Source organism: Pseudophryne corroboree, chromosome 5 (assembly GCF_028390025.1).
Source record: "Pseudophryne corroboree isolate aPseCor3 chromosome 5, aPseCor3.hap2, whole genome shotgun sequence".
Classification (NCBI taxonomy): Eukaryota; Metazoa; Chordata; class Amphibia; order Anura; family Myobatrachidae; genus Pseudophryne; species Pseudophryne corroboree.
The window spans coordinates 225,337,507-225,357,530 of record NC_086448.1 but is presented as its reverse complement, the minus strand read 5'-3'; the positions used below and the strand labels follow the sequence as shown (position 1 = coordinate 225,357,530).

The following is a 20,024-nucleotide window of genomic DNA, read 5'->3' as shown; positions in this document are numbered from 1 at the left end:
TACGGACTCGCCTCTGTGGCTAAACATGCAGAGTTACCTATTTTATGGTGTGTAGATGCAACATTTACGGATAAAAAACAGCATATTTTCCAATAATATTCCTCAACAAGCTGGTATAAGCAGACGTCATGTAATAACAAATGAGAACCTCCGTATATGGAACTTATGTTTTATGATGTCATAGCTAACACTGGCACACAATCCTGTGCTTAGATATAATGTTATACTGATGGAAATTGATAACTGAGTAATCTAGTGCTACATTTGTATCATATCACACTGTTCCTGAGATTACATTTAGATCTTACTCTCTATAATCAGTGTTCTCATACAAGTTCTAAGAAATAAATAAGAAATGTTTACTTGACACTGGATGTTTAATAAGACAGATATAATAAATGTATCAATTATTATAGTTGTGTTACATTACACTGCTCTTAAATCTATAACTGTACCCAACTGAAATTCTTTTTATAACCAGTACTACAACAACTAAATGGGGTTTCAATATTAAGTTACCAGCTACTGTAACTTATATGGGCATGCAAAGTTGGTCTGCATATGTTATATATTACCAGTAGCGGATCTTGCCACGGGCAAGCAGGACTTTTGCCCGGGGCGCCGCCTTCCGGAGGGCGCCGGCGCCTTCCGGAGAGCACCGCACCATGGCAAGATCCGCTACTGCTGTACCCCTTGCTGCCCGCTGTGTCCCTCCGCTGTGTCCCCATGTGAAAGGAACTAGACGCTACGCGTCTAGTTTCCCTTCGTGGAGAGGACCTTTGCTGTGTGGTGCGCGATGATGTCATCGCGCACTGCTCAGCATTTCAATGGTGCTACTCTACTGTACAGGGAGCGTAACTGACCACGCCCCCTGTACGAAGCCACACCCCTATTTCCCGCCCGGGGCGCAAATAGGGCTAGAACCGGCCCTGTATATTACTATTAGGAGACACATGAAATCATAAACCTATTGTGGCCCACAGATGACTGGTTGGTAATATTTGATCTAACATTATATTTTATTGAGAGTGTAAAATTGGTGCAACAGGCCATTAGTGACCTGAATCACAATACCTATAACCTGTGCTATCACCAGTTCTGATATATACTCACTATAGGGTGATTACTGCTAGTGGCAGAGATGGTTTCATTTCATTTTGACCACACAAGCGAAATCAATCTGATATAACATGGCACAGAATGCCTCTGTTAGTAGGTGGATAATTCCTTACTCAGCTATTAACAGAACATATCAGGAAACTCAGAGTATTCCAAGCCACCGTCAGCAGACTTTCTCAGAGCACTATACCAATGGATACAAAGTGATAGATACCATCTATACCAGAGGTTCTCAAACTTGGTCCTCGTGGGCCCACACAGTGCATGTTTTGCAGGTAACCCAGCAGGTGCACAGGTGTATTAATTACTCACTGACACATTTTAAAAAGGTCCACAGGTGGAGCTAATTATTTCACTTGCGATTCTGTGAGGAGACCATGCACTGTGTGGGCCCCCGACGACAGAGTTTGAGAACCTCTGATCTATACTCTTTGGGGGTTATTCAGATCTGATCGCTGGGCTGATCACTTTGCTGTCCTGCGTTCAGATAGTCGCCGCCTCCAGGGCGAGTGTAAATTCGCTGTGCAAGTGTGCGATCCCATGTGTACATCCCCTGTGTGCAGTCTCTATGCAGGCCAGGACTTACTCCTCCAGTGCAATGAGAACAGGCTGATCGGGGCCGGAGCTGACGTCAGACACCCTCCCTAAAAACGCTTGGGCACGCCTGTGTTTTTCAGGACACTCCCCATAAATGCTCAGTTACCACCCACAAATGGCCTCCTCCTGTCACTCACCTTGTGAACACCTGTGCGATTAGATTTTTCGCACCATCCTGACGCTGACCGGCGATGCCCTTTTGTTGTTGTCTGACGCGCGTGCGCATTGCGGTGCATAGTATGTGCAGTTAGGACCTTATTGCCCACTGTGCGACAACACACAGCATCAATCAGGTATGACTCAGGCCCTTTAGCTAATCAGTCTGCAGAAAAGACGAGGCAAAGGGCAGCACAGTTACTAGATGTATTATTATTCTAGTCAACGTTTTGCTGACACATGACACACACAATCTCTCCCTTCGCAAAACAAACTCTGTACTGATGCTAATGCTCTTCACCATCTCTTGGCTCTTTCATACAGTTACACATGCCTACAAATAATTGGAAACCACCTTAAATGTGATTGTTCTTAATAATGGTTGCAATGGGGAAATAGAAGTGATTGCATGGTAATACTCCTGCCACCAGTTGAGATTAAGGGGCAGATTTATTAAGCTTGGTAAAGTGATAAATTGGAAGGTGATAATGGACCAGCCAGTCAGCTCCTAACTGTCATTTTTCAAACCCAGCCTGTGACATGGCAGTAATGATCTGATTGGCTAGTCCTTTATCACCTTCCACTTTATCAGTTCACTGAGCTTAATAAATCTGCCCCTAAGTCACTTAGTAAAAAAAATAGCTATCATTACTATCAATTATTTTTGAGGTGCTTGAATTTAAAAGGGAAATTGTTGGGGATAATGGGTATACGTGGTATAAACACGTAGATTCTCCAATAATTAGACTGTGTTACACGCTTCTCTGGTCTGAAATGACCGCAATACAGTCTAATCCCTCCTCACAAATGTCATATTTCTTATCAAATATAAATTTTGATGTCATAATATGGGCCGGTACATTTTATATAGGTAGAATTAAGACACTTTCTACATATCTTACACAATTTAAAGTTTGGACAGAAAGAAACTTTCTTATACATCAACTGCCATAAAATGTAGATGATGTTTAGGACTAGGCTCAGCTGCACAATTGTGACATCACAGTCACTGCTGACATCACAGTCACTGCTGACATCATGCAGCTACTTCTACAGCTGCTGAAGCCCCTGAGAACCAGTCTTCAGACGCTCTAGACTGAAGACACATCTTGCGTTATATTCTCTAAAGGGCCCTGTTCCTGTCGGATGACAAAACATGGGAACGAATAGGAGAAAAAAAATACGAGAAAAAGCATGGAGATCCAGAGACAAGAGGCAGAAAAGAAAGAAGTGCAGAGGAAAACAGAACCGAAGAGGAAAGCAGGCAGGCCGGACCAACTCAGCAGCCAGAAAGGTGAGGAGATTTGTTGCACGATTACAGAGAGGATGGAACATGTTGGCAGCATTTCTGGAAAAGAAACAGGATCAATTCATAAAAGCATGTAACCGATGTCCCAGATTTTGGCGTGACAGGAGAAACGCTGACATTACTGAAGATCCAGGGGAAGGGTGCAGCCATATGGCAGGCCCGGTTTCCCTTTCAGCGAAAAAGATCACTAGGAAGGGATCACGAAGAAACTGGATTGCAGCATTTCTAAAAAATAAAAAAGATCAATTCATAACAGCATTTAGAAGAGGCCGACCAGGCGCTACGCCCACCAGCCAACAAAACACTGATACTGCCCCCTTAACAGTGGACAAATTCACTTTCCACTCAATACTTGGAGAGGGAGGCTACGGAAAAGTGCTGCTGGCAACAGACGCTCTTCGCAGGGAAAGAGTGGCAATTAAGATCTTAAAGAAGACAGCCCTAATAGAGAACGAGGGCAGCTTGGTCGAGTTTCGGGTCCTTCAGCTGGCACATCAGAGCAATTTCCTTACTCATGGATATGCAGTCTTCCAAACACATCGTTATCTATACTGTGTAATGGAACTGGCTAGTGGAGGAGATCTGTTCGATTTTCTTGAGACATCAGAGATGGACCTTCCCACAATAACATTTATAGCGGCGGAATTGGTTTGTGGATTACAGTTCATGCATTCAAAAGGAATAATTCACAGAGACATCAAACTGGAAAATGTTCTGCTGACTGCAGACGGCCATGTGAAGATCACAGACTTTGGTCTAGCCCTAATGAATGTGTATGGAGTAATTGATAATGCAGGCATTTGCGGGACACCTGGCTATTTTGCTCCAGAAATGATAACCCGCCAGCCATACAGTGCAGCTGTGGACTGGTTCGCATTAGGGGTTATATTATATATGCTCGCTACAGGATCGGAGCCTTTCCCTGGAGAATCCGTGTCAGAGATAGCAGCAATGATCATTGCAGAGGAACCATCATACGAAGGCCTTACTGGAGTAACAAAGGACTTTTTATCCAACCTCCTGTGCAAGGACCAGTTCCTCCGGCTTGGGGTAAATGGCGACGTGCGAGAACACCCCTTCTTCTCTTCTATTAACTGGGAAGAGGTAGAGAGTGGAAAAACAGCATCCCCACTCACAGTGCTCAAGAACGCCATGGATCTAGATAAACAGAATATTCCTGTGCCCCACAGTGAAATTTTCAGACAACCAATTCCTGCCATGGACCAGGGGCTATTTGACAACATTCAATTTGTATGCCCTGTATGGAGAGAAACGTACCATAATGTGCCAATGCAATCAGATATTATACCCTAGACATGCACTAGCGGGAAATAGAAACATCTGCAATCCTTAAAACATCTTGTTCCTGTTGCATCAGCTGCCTGTTCCAACATCCAGTGCATCCCTCACTATACACTGTCTGACGCCTGCCCTGACCTCGGCTATGTCTCTGGAAATGCACCTGACCCACCCCGGCTACGTCACAGGAGATCTGCCTACTGCAATATAGTGGTAGGCTGGACATATAAGCTAGGGTAGGGCCTTGCAGAAAATTGGGGTCCCTTGACGTTGGGCTGCAAGCTTAAATGTTTTGATCAAAATATGACAAAATACCCTGTTTTATTTTATACATGCACACAGATTTGCAGTATATTATTGTTAGCAGCGACAGCAAAATGTTTTTTTTGTATACAGATGTGTCCTGCTATCCTTGGGACAGCGCAGCATAGCGGGGCGCATGTGATCACATGCTTCCACTATGCTATAGACTTGAATAGGAGCCGGCACGCACACGCGCCTGACTCCCATTTACTTCAAAGGGACCGGCTGCGATGCAAACACTTGCGGCATACAACAATGCGTTTGCATCACGATCCAGCTACAGAGTGTTGCTATAGTCAGCAGCGCCACAACAGGACACATCTGTACATATATGGCATTAATACTGCCATGCAGCTGGTACTATGCACACAATTGGTATAACCAAGCACAGGCCTAGTGCTATCATGGCAGCTTTCAGTCACGGCTATAAAAGGCCTAGCTGGGTGCGGCTCACTAGCCAGCCCTGTATAGATGCTCCCCTCTGTATCTGGGAGGGGAGTACATGTAACTGCAATGTAATAGTGTGCTGGGCATATACGCTAGTGTAGAACAGAAACTTGCAGGAAATTGGGCTCCCTTGATGATGGGCTGCAAGCTGAAATATTTTGATCAAAATATGACCAAATCCCCAATGTTTTATTTACTACAAACACACAGATGTGCAGTATATTATTATTAGTGCAGACAGCAAAAGTCTTAGTTTTGTATACACATTAATACTGCCACACAGCTGGTACCATTACAAGATGCAGACCTGCTCTGGCAAAATACCTCAGGTAAGTCACCTATATATATATGTACCAATGTGACACAGTAATGGCAATAATATATAAATGTAATAGCAGCTGAATGAGCCTCCTTTGGAGTAAGCTGCCATCCTACTCCAAACGTCCACTTACACATTTAGACCCACTGACTTCCCCAGCTATGTCATGCCCCCCTAGCCAGGGCTGTAACTACGTGTGTGCCAAGTGGGCTTGGCACACAGCGCAGTTGCCCTGAGGGCGCACGGCCAGCGGCATGTATTGAGTCAAATTGACTCATTACATGCCGCCTCTGCTGTGTGCGCCGTGCGCCGCGCTGTGGAGGGAGAAGTCTGCAGCGCCGGGCAGGTGAGAAGGAGGAGGAGGGAGGGGGAGCAGGGAGCCGCAGCAGCGCTATTTCATTGGTAGTAAGCGCCGCTGCAGCATCCCCCTCTCCTTCCGTATTGGCTGCCCGGCGCTGCTGTGGATGCTGGGAGGCGGTTCCTCTATCCCAGCATCCACAGCAGCGCCGGGCAGCCAATACGGAAAGAGAGGGGGATGCTGCAGCGGCGCTTACTACCAATGACATAGCGCTGCTGCCGCTCCCTGCTCCCCCTCCCTCCTCCTCCTTCTCACCTGCCTGCACCGAGGGAGCTGCATGAGGAGCCTGACATGGTAAGTATGTATCTCTCTTTCTCTCTCTCTCTCTTTCTCTCTCTCTCTCTCTCTCTCTCTCAGGGGGACACCGTCTGCCGCAATGTGTAAAAAGGTAAAAAGGGGGACTGGTTGCCGCAATGTGTAAAAAGGGGGACTGGCTGTCGCAATGTGTAAAAAGGGGGCCTAGCTGCCGCAATGTGTAAAAAGGGGGACTGGCTGCCGCAATGTGTAAAATGGGGACTGGCTGCCGCAATGTGTAAAAAGGAGGATCTGGGAGGGGAGTACATGTAACTGCAATGTAATGGTGTGCTGGGCATATACGCTAGTGTAGAACAGAAACTTGCAGGAAATTGGGCTCCCTTGATGATGGGCTACAATCTGAAATATTTTGATCAAAATATGACCAAATCCCCAATGTTTTATTTACTACATACACACAGATGTGCAGTATATTATTATTAGTGCAGACAGCAAAAGTCTTAGTTTTGTATACACATTAATACTGCCACACAGCTGGTACCATTACAAGATGCAGACCCGCTCTGGCAAAATACCTCAGGTAAGTCACCTGTATATATATGTACCAATGTGACACAGTAATGGCAATAATATATAAATGTAATAGCAGCTGAATGAGCCTCCTTTGGACAAAAAATACAAAAGGGATTTTTCCAACGCACTCTGCTGGCTGTTAGTAAGAAGAACTATATACACTATGTAATAATAGAAAATTTAGAGCTCTTCATTACATATGTTTTGCAAAAGATATGATAAGCCTCCAGGCCACTTCACGGCTCCTCTATTACTGGAGGTCCCTAACTAAGCATAAGTCCATGGCTTGGACCCCACAAAGTCGGCTCAGGTCGACCACCCTAGGGCAGCACACCATTGAAATACTAAAGTGTTAATATGTGTTAAGAAAGAAGCAGAATCTATGGGTTAGAAAGTGCTACAAAAATAAGGGTGTTAATAAAATACTCAAAAGGGTAATATTAGTGAAAAAATAGGAGTGTTACATAAGTGCTAAATAAATAATATGGCGTGCTACCCCAAGGAGGCCCAGCCCCACCAGACTCGGGGGGTACCACTCCCCAAACCCATACACAGCATAATAATAATAATAATAATAATAATAATAACATCCACTATGGGTCATACAATTGCTTAATGTATGGCCACATGATAATGGCACATACAAAACATATCCAGATTGAGAGCTAGTTTACCTGGAGGCACCCCTGTATCCTCCAAATGGGAGCTGCATGAGGAGCCTGACATGGTAAGTATGTATCTCTCTTTCTCTTTCTTTCTCTCTCTCTCTCTCTCTCTCTCAGGGGGACACCATCTGCCGCAATGTGTAAAAAGGGGGACTGGCTGCCGCAATGTGTAAAAAGGGGGCCTGGCTGCAGCAATGTGTAAAATGGGGACTGGCTGCCGCAATGTGTAAAATGGGGACTGGCTGCCGCAATGTGTAAAAGGGGGGACTGGCTGCCGCAATGTGTAAAAAGGGGGACTGGCTGCCGCAATGTGTAAAAAGGGGGCCTGGCTGCCGCAATGTGTAAAATGGGGACTGGCTGCCGCAATGTGTAAAAAGGGGGACTGGCTGCCGCAATGTGTAAAAAGTGGGACTGGCTGCCGTAATGTGTAAAAACGGGGACGCTGTCTGCCGTAATGTGTAAAAAAGGGGACGCTGTCTGCCGTAATGTTAAAAAAGGGGACGCTGTCTGCTGTAATGTGTAAAAAAGGGGACGCTGTCTGCCGCAATGTGTAAAAAGGGGGACTGGCTGCCGCAATGTGTTAAAAGGGAGACTGTCTGCTGTAATGTGTAAAAAGGGGGATGCTGTCTGCTGTAATGTATAAAAGGGGCTCTACCTGGTGTAGTGGCGCTACTGTGCAGCGTAATTTGAATAATGTAGACTACTGTGCACCGTAGTATGAATTGCTATTATTTTGTGGCCACGCCCCTTCCCGTGTGGCCACGCCCCTATAAATTTTTGGCGCGCCCAACGGCGCGCACTGCCCCTATCTTGCATGGGGGGGCGCCACTGTCGTTTCTTGCACACAGCGCTAAAATGCCTAGTTACGCCACTGCCCCTAGCACCCTGTACATACTCGTGCTGCTGACAGCAGTGGTACGGGCATCTGTCAGGGTGGGGGGTTCTCTGCTTTGTAAGAAATGAAAGCCAATCTTTAGAGACTACGCACCCCCAGAAACCCCTCAAAAAGACTGTGCGTGCCTTATGTTACTGCTACAGCAATCCTTGCTAAAACAAATTATATTTTAATTTATACACACACACACACTAACGTTTGCCGTGCCTTTGTTCACATGGATATCTGCTATTACTCAGCGGAACTAATTTTACAAGGACATTAGTGCAATGTAATATTGTGATTATATGTACACATTGGGCACGTTTCAATTCGATGACAGTTGAATAGCGGTGGGAATTAGCTCCCGGGGCTATTCAATACAGCGCAGTGAAAAGTCAGAGAATGTCCATTCTCCCGGACTAAACAGGGTGTCATCAACTGTCATCAAATTGAATCGTGCCCATTGATCACAAAATTTATTTGTAAACAATATATGCAGGGGATGCCGTGGCCTGTATTCTGACCGCTGGCATCCCGGCCGCCGGAATATTCTACCCAACCCGTGTGGGGTCTGCACATTTCAGAAGGAAGGAGGGGGACAATGTCATAGTGGACAAGTGTACCGCATATAAGTGGCAGTACATATCTGAAGGTGTACCGCATATAAGTGGCAGTACATATCTGAAAGTGTACCGCATATAAGTGGCACTACATATCTGAATAGCAGGAGGGTACAGACTCGCCTCTGTGGCTAAACATGCAGAGTTACCTATTTTAAGGTGTGTAGATGCAACATTTACGGATAAAAAACAGCATATTTTCCAATAATATTCCTCAACAAGCTGGTATAAGCAGACGTCATGTAATAACAAATGAGAACCTCCGTTTATGGAACTTATGTTGTATGATGTCATAGCTAACACTGGCACACAATCCTGTGCTTAGATATAATGTTATACTGATGGAAATTGATAACTGAGTAATCTAGTGCTACATTTGTATCATATCACACTGTTCCTGAGATTACATTTATATCTTACTCTCTATAATCAGTGTTCTCATACAAGTTCTAAGAAATAAATAAGAAATGTTTACTTGACACTGGATGTTTAATAAGACAGATATAATAAATGTATCAATTATTATAGTTGTGTTACATTACACTGCTCTTAAATCTAATCTATACCTGTACCCAACTGAAATTCTTTTTATAACCAGTACTACAACAACTAAATGGGGTTTCAATATTAAGTTACCAGCTACTGTAACTTATATGGGCATGCAAAGAAGGTCTGCATATGTTATATATTACCTGTAGCGGATCTTGCCACGGGCAAGCAGGACTTTTGCCCGGGGCGCCGCCTTCCGGAGGGCGCCGGCGCCTTCCGGAGAGCACCGCACCATGGCAAGATCCGCTACTGCTGTACCCCTTGCTGCCCGCTGTGTCCCTCCGCTGTGTCCCCATGTGAAAGGAACTAGACGCTACGCGTCTAGTTTCCCTTCGTGGAGAGGACCTTTGCTGTGTGGTGCGCGATGATGTCATCGCGCACCGCTCAGCATTTCAGTGGTGCTACTCTACTGTACCACGCCCCCTGTACGAAGCCACACCCCTATTTCCCGCCCGGGGCGCAAATAGGGCTAGAACCGGCCCTGTATATTACTATTAGGAGACACATGAAATCATAAACCTATTGTGGCCCACAGATGACTGGTTGGTAATATTTGATCTAACATTATATTTTATTGAGAGTGTAAAATTGGTGCAACAGGCCATTAGTGACCTGAATCACAATACCTATAACCTGTGCTATCACCAGTTCTGATATATACTCACTATAGGGTGATTACTGCTAGTGGCAGAGATGGTTTCATTTCATTTTGACCACACAAGCGAAATCAATCTGATATAACATGGCACAGAATGCCTCTGTTAGTAGGTGGATAATTCCTTACTCAGCTATTAACAGAACATATCAGGAAACTCAGAGTATTCCAAGCCACCGTCAGCAGACTTTCTCAGAGCACTATACCAATGGATACAAAGTGATAGATACCATCTATACCAGAGGTTCTCAAACTTGGTCCTCGTGGGCCCACACAGTGCATGTTTTGCAGGTAACCCAGCAGGTGCACAGGTGTATTAATTACTCACTGACACATTTTAAAAAGGTCCACAGGTGGAGCTAATTATTTCACTTGCGATTCTGTGAGGAGACCTGCAAAACATGCACTGTGTGGGCCCCCGACGACAGAGTTTGAGAACCTCTGATCTATACTCTTTGGGGGTGATTCAGATCTGATCGCTGGGCTGATCACTTTGCTGTCCTGCGTTCAGATAGTCGCCGCCTCCAGGGCGAGTGTAAATTCGCTGTGCAAGTGTGCGATCCCATGTGTACGCCGAGCTGCAAACATCCCCTGTGTGCAGTCTCTATGCAGGGCAGGACTTACTCTTCCAGTGCAATGAGAACAGGCTGATCGGGGCCGGAGCTGACGTCAGACACCCTACCTAAAAACGCTTGGGCATGCCTGTGTTTTTCAGGACACTCCCCATAAATGCTCAGTTACCACCCACAAATGGCCTCCTCCTGTCACTCACCTTGTGAACACCTGTGCGATTAGATTTTTCGCACCATCCTGACGCTGACCGGCGATGCCCTTTTGTTGTTGTCTGACGCGCGTGCGCATTGCGGTGCATAGTATGTGCAGTTAGGACCTTATCGCCCACTGTGCGACAACACACAGCATCAATCAGGTATGACTCAGGCCCTTTAGCTAATCAGTCTGCAGAAAAGACGAGGCAAAGGGCAGCACAGTTACTAGATGTATTATTATTCTAGTCAACGTTTTGCTGACACATGACACACACAATCTCTCCCTTCGCAAAACAAACTCTGTACTGATGCTAATGCTCTTCACCATCTCTTGGCTCTTTCATACAGTTACACATGCCTACAAATAATTGGAAACCACCTTAAATGTGATTGTTCTTAATAATGGTTGCAATGGGGAAATAGAAGTGATTGCATGGTAATACTCCTGCCACCAGTTGAGATTAAGGGGCAGATTTATTAAGCTTGGTAAAGTGATAAATTGGAAGGTGATAATGGACCAGCCAGTCAGCTCCTAACTGTCATTTTTCAAACCCAGCCTGTGACATGGCAGTAATGATCTGATTGGCTAGTCCTTTATCACCTTCCACTTTATCAGTTCACTGAGCTTAATAAATCTGCCCCTAAGTCACTTAGTAAAAAAAATAGCTATCATTACTATCAATTATTTTTGAGGTGCTTGAATTTAAAAGGGAAATTGTTGGGGATAATGGGTATACGTGGTATAAACACGTAGATTCTCCAATAATTAGACTGTGTTACACGCTTCTCTGGTCTGAAATGACCGCAATACAGTCTAATCCCTCCTCACAAATGTCATATTTCTTATAAAATATAAATTTTGATGTCATAATATGGGCCGGTACATTTTATATAGGTAGAATTAAGACACTTTCTACATATCTTACACAATTTAAAGTTTGGACAGAAAGAAACTTTCTTATACATCAACTGCCATAAAATGTAGATGATGTTTAGGACTAGGCTCAGCTGCACAATTGTGACATCACAGTCACTGCTGACATCACAGTCACTGCTGACATCATGCAGCTACTTCTACAGCTGCTGAAGCCCCTGAGAACCAGTCTTCAGACGCTCTAGACTGAAGACACATCTAGCGTTATATTCTCTAAAGGGCCCTGTTCCTGTCGGATGACAAAACATGGGAACGAATAGGAGAAAAAAAATACGAGAAAAAGCATGGAGATCCAGAGACAAGAGGCAGAAAAGAAAGAAGTGCAGAGGAAAACAGAACCGAAGAGGAAAGCAGGCAGGCCGGACCAACTCAGCAGCCAGAAAGGTGAGGAGATTTGTTGCACGATTACAGAGAGGATGGAACATGTTGGCAGCATTTCTGGAAAAGAAACAGGATCAATTCATAAAAGCATGTAACCGATGTCCCAGATTTTGGCGTGACAGGAGAAACGCTGACATTACTGAAGATCCAGGGGAAGGGTGCAGCCATATGGCAGGCCCGGTTTCCCTTTCAGCGAAAAAGATCACTAGGAAGGGATCACGAAGAAACTGGATTGCAGCATTTCTAAAAAATAAAAAAGATCAATTCATAACAGCATTTAGAAGAGGCCGACCAGGCGCTACGCCCACCAGCCAACAAAACACTGATACTGCCCCCTTAACAGTGGACAAATTCACTTTCCACTCAATACTTGGAGAGGGAGGCTACGGAAAAGTGCTGCTGGCAACAGACGCTCTTCGCAGGGAAAGAGTGGCAATTAAGATCTTAAAGAAGACAGCCCTAATAGAGAACGAGGGCAGCTTGGTCGAGTTTCGGGTCCTTCAGCTGGCACATCAGAGCAATTTCCTTACTCATGGATATGCAGTCTTCCAAACACATCGTTATCTATACTGTGTAATGGAACTGGCTAGTGGAGGAGATCTGTTCGATTTTCTTGAGACATCAGAGATGGACCTTCCCACAATAACATTTATAGCGGCGGAATTGGTTTGTGGATTACAGTTCATGCATTCAAAAGGAATAATTCACAGAGACATCAAACTGGAAAATGTTCTGCTGACTGCAGACGGCCATGTGAAGATCACAGACTTTGGTCTAGCCCTAATGAATGTGTATGGAGTAATTGATAATGCAGGCATTTGCGGGACACCTGGCTATTTTGCTCCAGAAATGATAACCCGCCAGCCATACAGTGCAGCTGTGGACTGGTTCGCATTAGGGGTTATATTATATATGCTCGCTACAGGATCGGAGCCTTTCCCTGGAGAATCCGTGTCAGAGATAGCAGCAATGATCATTGCAGAGGAACCATCATACGAAGGCCTTACTGGAGTAACAAAGGACTTTTTATCCAACCTCCTGTGCAAGGACCAGTTCCTCCGGCTTGGGGTAAATGGCGACGTGCGAGAACACCCCTTCTTCTCTTCTATTAACTGGGAAGAGGTAGAGAGTGGAAAAACAGCATCCCCACTCACAGTGCTCAAGAACGCCATGGATCTAGATAAACAGAATATTCCTGTGCCCCACAGTGAAATTTTCAGACAACCAATTCCTGCCATGGACCAGGGGCTATTTGACAACATTCAATTTGTATGCCCTGTATGGAGAGAAACGTACCATAAGGTGCCAATGCAATCAGATATTATACCCTAGACATGCACTAGCGGGAAATAGAAACATCTGCAATCCTTAAAACATCTTGTTCCTGTTGCATCAGCTGCCTGTTCCAACATCCAGTGCATCCCTCACTATACACTGTCTGACGCCTGCCCTGACCTCGGCTATGTCTCTGGAAATGCACCTGACCCACCCCGGCTACGTCACAGGAGATCTGCCTACTGCAATATAGTGGTAGGCTGGACATATAAGCTAGGGTAGGGCCTTGCAGAAAATTGGGGTCCCTTGACGTTGGGCTGCAAGCTTAAATGTTTTGATCAAAATATGACAAAATACCCTGTTTTATTTTATACATGCACACAGATTTGCAGTATATTATTGTTAGCAGCGACAGCAAAATGTTTTTTTTGTATACAGATGTGTCCTGCTATCCTTGGGACAGCGCAGCATAGCGGGGCGCATGTGATCACATGCTTCCACTATGCTATAGACTTGAATAGGAGCCGGCACGCACACGCGCCTGACTCCCATTTACTTCAAAGGGACCGGCTGCGATGCAAACACTTGCGGCATACAACAATGCGTTTGCATCACGATCCAGCTACAGAGTGTTGCTATAGTCAGCAGTGCCACAACAGATCACATCTGTACATATATGGCATTAATACTGCCATGCAGCTGGTACTATGCACACAATTGGTATAACCAAGCACAGGCCTAGTGCTATCATGGCAGCTTTCAGTCACGGCTATAAAAGGCCTAGCTGGGTGCGGCTCACTAGCCAGCCCTGTATAGATGCTCCCCTCTGTATCTGGGAGGGGAGTACATGTAACTGCAATGTAATAGTGTGCTGGGCATATACGCTAGTGTAGAACAGAAACTTGCAGGAAATTGGGCTCCCTTGATGATGGGCTGCAAGCTGAAATATTTTGATCAAAATATGACCAAATCCCCAATGTTTTATTTACTACAAACACACAGATGTGCAGTATATTATTATTAGTGCAGACAGCAAAAGTCTTAGTTTTGTATACACATTAATACTGCCACACAGCTGGTACCATTACAAGATGCAGACCTGCTCTCGCAAAATACCTCAGGTAAGTCACCTGTATATATATGTACCAATGTGACACAGTAATGGCAATAATATATAAATGTAATAGCAGCTGAATGAGCCTCCTTTGGAGTAAGCTGCCATCCTACTCCAAACGTCCACTTACACATTTAGACCCACTGACTTCCCCAGCTATGTCATGCCCCCCTAGCCAGGGCTGTAACTACGTGTGTGCCAAGTGGGCTTGGCACACAGCGCAGTTGCCCTGAGGGCGCACGGCCAGCGGCATGTAATGAGTCAAATTGACTCATTACATGCCGCCTCTGCTGTGTGCGCCGTGCGCCGCGCTGTGGAGGGAGAAGTCTGCAGCGCCGGGCAGGTGAGAAGGAGGAGGAGGGAGGGGGAGCAGGGAGCCGCAGCAGCGCTATTTCATTGGTAGTAAGCGCCGCTGCAGCATCCCCCTCTCCTTCCGTATTGGCTGCCCGGCGCTGCTGTGAATGCTGGGAGGCGGTTCCTCTATCCCAGCATCCACAGCAGCGCCGGGCAGCCAATACGGAAAGAGAGGGGGATGCTGCAGCGGCGCTTACTACCAATGACATAGCGCTGCTGCCGCTCCCTGCTCCCCCTCCCTCCTCCTCCTTCTCACCTGCCTGCACCGAGAGAGCTGCATGAGGAGCCTGACATGGTAAGTATGTATCTCTCTTTCTCTCTCTCTCTCTTTCTCTCTCTCTCTCTCTCTCTCTCTCTCAGGGGGACACCGTCTGCCGCAATGTGTAAAAAGGTAAAAAGGGGGACTGGTTGCCGCAATGTGTAAAAAGGGGGACTGGCTGTCGCAATGTGTAAAAAGGGGGCCTAGCTGCCGCAATGTGTAAAAAGTAGAGATGAGCGCCTGAAATTTTTCGGGTTTTGTGTTTTGGTTTTGGGTTCGGTTCCGCGGCCGTGTTTTGGGTTCGAACGCGTTTTGGCAAAACCTCACCGAATTTTTTTTGTCGGATTCGGGTGTGTTTTGGATTCGGGTGTTTTTTTCAAAAAACACTAAAAAACAGCTTAAATCATAGAATTTGGGGGTCATTTTGATCCCAAAGTATTATTAACCTCAAAAACCATAATTTACACTCATTTTCAGTCTATTCTGAATACCTCACACCTCACAATATTATTTTTAGTCCTAAAATTTGCACCGAGGTCGCTGTGTGAGTAAGATAAGCGACCCTAGTGGCCGACACAAACACCGGGCCCATCTAGGAGTGGCACTGCAGTGTCACGCAGGATGTCCCTTCCAAAAAACCCTCCCCAAACAGCACATGACGCAAAGAAAAAAAGAGGCGCAATGAGGTAGCTGTGTGAGTAAGATTAGCGACCCTAGTGGCCGACACAAACACCGGGCCCATCTAGGAGTGGCACTGCAGTGTCACGCAGGATGGCCCTTCCAAAAAACCCTCCCCAAACAGCACATGACGCAAAGAAAAAAAGAGGCGCAATGAGGTAGCTGTGTGAGTAAGATTAGCGACCCTAGTGGCCGACACAAACACCGGGCCCATCTAGGAGTGGCACTGCAGTGTCACGCAGGATGTCCCTTCCAAAAAACCCTCCCCAAACAGCACATGACGCAAAGAAAAAAAGAGGCGCAATGAGGTAGCTGTGTGAGTAAGATTAGCGACCCTAGTGGCCGACACAAACACCGGGCCCATCTAGGAGTGGCACTGCAGTGTCACGCAGGATGTCCCTTCCAAAAAACCCTCCCCAAACAGCACATGACGCAAAGAAAAAAAGAGGCGCAATGAGGTAGCTGACTGTGTGAGTAAGATTAGCGACCCTAGTGGCCGACACAAACACCGGGCCCATTTAGGAGTGGCACTGCAGTGTCACGCAGGATGTCCCTTCCAAAAAACCCTCCCCAATCAGCACATGATGCAAAGAAAAAGAAAAGAAAAAAGAGGTGCAAGATGGAATTGTCCTTGGTCCCTCCCACCCACCCTTATGTTGTATAAACAAAACAGGACATGCACACTTTAACCAACCCATCATTTCAGTGACAGGGTCTGCCACACGACTGTGACTGATAAGACGGGTTGGTTTGGACCCCCCCCAAAAAAGAAGCAATTAATCTCTCCTTGCACAAACTGGCTCTACAGAGGCAAGATGTCCACCTCATCATCACCCTCCGATATATCACCGTGTACATCCCCCTCCTCACAGATTATCAATTCGTCCCCACTGGAATCCACCATCTCAGCTCCCTGTGTACTTTGTGGAGGCAATTGCTGCTGGTCAATGTCTCCGCGGAGGAATTGATTATAATTCATTTTAATGAACATCATCTTCTCCACATTTTCTGGATGTAACCTCGTACGCCGATTGCTGACAAGGTGAGCGGCGGCACTAAACACTCTTTCGGAGTACACACTTGTGGGAGGGCAACTTAGGTAGAATAAAGCCAGTTTGTGCAAGGGCCTCCAAATTGCCTCTTTTTCCTGCCAGTATACGTACGGACTGTGTGACGTGCCTACTTGGATGCGGTCACTCATATAATCCTCCACCATTCTATCAATGTTGAGAGAATCATATGCAGTGACAGTAGACGACATGTCCGTAATCGTTGTCAGGTCCTTCAGTCCGGACCAGATGTCAGCATCAGCAGTCGCTCCAGACTGCCCTGCATCACCGCCAGCGGGTGGGCTCGGAATTCTGAGCCTTTTCCTCGCACCCCCAGTTGCGGGAGAATGTGAAGGAGGAGATGTTGACAGGTCGCGTTCCGCTTGACTTGACAATTTTGTCACCAGCAGGTCTTTCAACCCCAGCAGACTTGTGTCTGCCGGAAAGAGAGATCCAAGGTAGGCTTTAAATCTAGGATCGAGCACGGTGTCCAAAATGTAGTGCTCTGATTTCAACAGATTGACCACCCGTGAATCCTTGTTAAGCGAATTAAGGGCTCCATCCACAAGTCCCACATGCCTAGCGGAATCGCTCCGTGTTAGCTCCTCCTTCAATGTCTCCAGCTTCTTCTGCAAAAGCCTGATGAGGGGAATGACCTGACTCAGGCTGGCAGTGTCTGAACTGACTTCACGTGTGGCAAGTTCAAAGGGCATCAGAACCTTGCACAACGTTGAAATCATTCTCCACTGCGCTTGAGACAGGTGCATTCCACCTACTATATCGTGCTCAATTGTATAGGCTTGAATGGCCTTTTGCTGCTCCTCCAACCTCTGAAGCATATAGAGGGTTGAATTCCACCTCGTTACCACTTCTTGCTTCAGATGATGGCAGGGCAGGTTCAGTAGTTTTTGGTGGTGCTCCAGTCTTCTGTACGTGGTGCCTGTACGCCGAAAGTGTCCCGCAATTCTTCTGGCCACCGACAGCATCTCTTGCACGCCCCTGTCGTTTTTTAAAAAATTCTGCACCACCAAATTCAAGGTATGTGCAAAACATGGGACGTGCTGGAATTTGCCCATATTTAATGCACACACAATATTGCTGGCGTTGTCCGATGCCACAAATCCACAGGAGAGTCCAATTGGGGTAAGCCATTCCGCGATGATCTTCCTCAGTTGCCGTAAGAGGTTCTCAGCTGTGTGCGTATTCTGGAAAGCGGTGATACAAAGCGTAGCCTGCCTAGGAAAGAGTTGGCGTTTGCGAGATGCTGCTACTGGTGCCGCCGCTGCTGTTCTTGCGGCGGGAGTCCATACATCTACCCAGTGGGCTGTCACAGTCATATAGTCCTGACCCTGCCCTGCTCCACTTGTCCACATGTCCGTGGTTAAGTGGACATTGGGTACAACTGCATTTTTTAGGACACTGGTGAGTCTTTTTCTGACGTCCGTGTACATTCTCGGTATCGCCTGCCTAGAGAAGTGGAACCTAGATGGTATTTGGTAATGGGGGCACACTGCCTCAATAAATTGTCTAGTTCCCTGTGAACTAACGGCGGATACCGGACGCACGTCTAACACCAACATAGTTGTCAAGGCCTCAGTTATCCGCTTTGCAGCAGGATGACTGCTGTGATATTTCATCTTCCTCGCAAAGGACTGTTGAACAGTCAATTGCTTACTGGAAGTAGTACAAGTGGGCTTACGACTTCCCCTCTGGGATGACCATCGACTCCCAGCAGCAACAACAGCAGCGCCAGCAGCAGTAGGCTTTACACGCAAGGATGCATCGGAGGAATCCCAGGCAGGAGAGGAATCGTCAGAATTGCCAGTGACATGGCCTGCAGGACTATTGGCATTCCTGGGGAAGGAGGAAATTGACACTGAGGGAGTTGGTGGGGTGGTTTGCGTGAGCTTGGTTACAAGAGGAATGGATTTACTGGTCAGTGGACTGCTTCCGCTGTCACCCAAAGTTTTTGAACTTGTCACTGACTTATTATGAATGCGCTGCAGGTGACGTATAAGGGAGGATGTTCCGAGGTGGTTAACGTCCTTACCCCTACTTATTACAGCTTGACAAAGGGAACACATGGCTTGACACCTGTTGTCCGCATTTCTGTTGAAATACCTCCACACCGAAGAGCTGATTTTTTTGGTATTTTCACCTGGCATGTCAACGGCCATATTCCTCCCACGGACAACAGGTGTCTCCCCGGGTGCCTGACTTAAACAAACCACCTCACCATCAGAATCCTCCTGGTCAATTTCCTCCCCAGCGCCAGCAACACCCATATCCTCCTCATCCTGGTGTACTTCAACACTGACATCTTCAATCTGACTATCAGGAACTGGACTGCGGGTGCTCCTTCCAGCACTTGCAGGGGGCGTGCAAATGGTGGAAGGCGCATGCTCTTCACGTCCAGTGTTGGGAAGGTCAGGCATCGCAACCGACACAATTGGACTCTCCTTGTGGATTTGGGATTTCGAAGAATGCACAGTTCTTTGCTGTGCTGCTTTTGCCAGCTTGAGTCTTTTCATTTTTCTAGCGAGAGGCTGAGTGCTTCCATCCTCATGTGAAGCTGAACCACTAGCCATGAACATAGGCCAGGGCCTCAGCCGTTCCTTGCCACTCCGTGTCGTAAATGGCATATTGGCAAGTTTACGCTTCTCCTCCGACAATTTTATTTTAGGTTTTGGAGTCCTTTTTTTTCTGATATTTGGTGTTTTGGATTTGACATGCTCTGTACTATGACATTGGGCATCGGCCTTGGCAGACGACGTTGCTGGCATTTCATCGTCTCGGCCATGACTAGTGGCAGCAGCTTCAGCACGAGGTGGAAGTGGATCTTGATCTTTCCCTAATTTTGGAACCTCAACATTTTTGTTCTCCATATTTTAATAGGCACAACTAAAAGGCACCTCAGGTAAACAATGGAGATGGATACTAGTATACAATTATGGACTGCCTGCCGAGTGCAGACACAGAGGTAGCCACAGCCGTGAACTACCGTACTGTACTGTGTCTGCTGCTAATATAGACTGGTTGATAAAGAGATGTCTATGTAACTATGTATGTATAAAGAAGAAAGAAAAAAAAACCACGGTTAGGTGGTATACAA

At 46.4% G+C, this 20,024-nt stretch overlaps 2 protein-coding genes across 2 annotated transcripts; both read left to right on the top strand.

Moving 5' to 3' along the window:
- The first annotated feature begins 3,066 nt into the window (after window positions 1–3,066).
- LOC134929588 (protein kinase C delta type-like) lies at window positions 3,067–4,691 on the top strand. The gene is made up of 3 exons (XM_063925177.1): window positions 3,067–3,166; window positions 3,357–4,432; window positions 4,560–4,691. The coding sequence occupies exons 1-3, from the start codon at window positions 3,067–3,069 to the stop codon at window positions 4,689–4,691; spliced, it is 1,308 nt and encodes a 435-aa protein (XP_063781247.1).
- Window positions 4,692–12,086: 7,395 nt separating this feature from the next.
- LOC134929587 (protein kinase C delta type-like) lies at window positions 12,087–13,711 on the top strand. Its single transcript, XM_063925176.1, has 3 exons — window positions 12,087–12,186; window positions 12,377–13,452; window positions 13,580–13,711. The coding sequence occupies exons 1-3, from the start codon at window positions 12,087–12,089 to the stop codon at window positions 13,709–13,711; spliced, it is 1,308 nt and encodes a 435-aa protein (XP_063781246.1).
- Window positions 13,712–20,024: the final 6,313 nt, after the last annotated feature.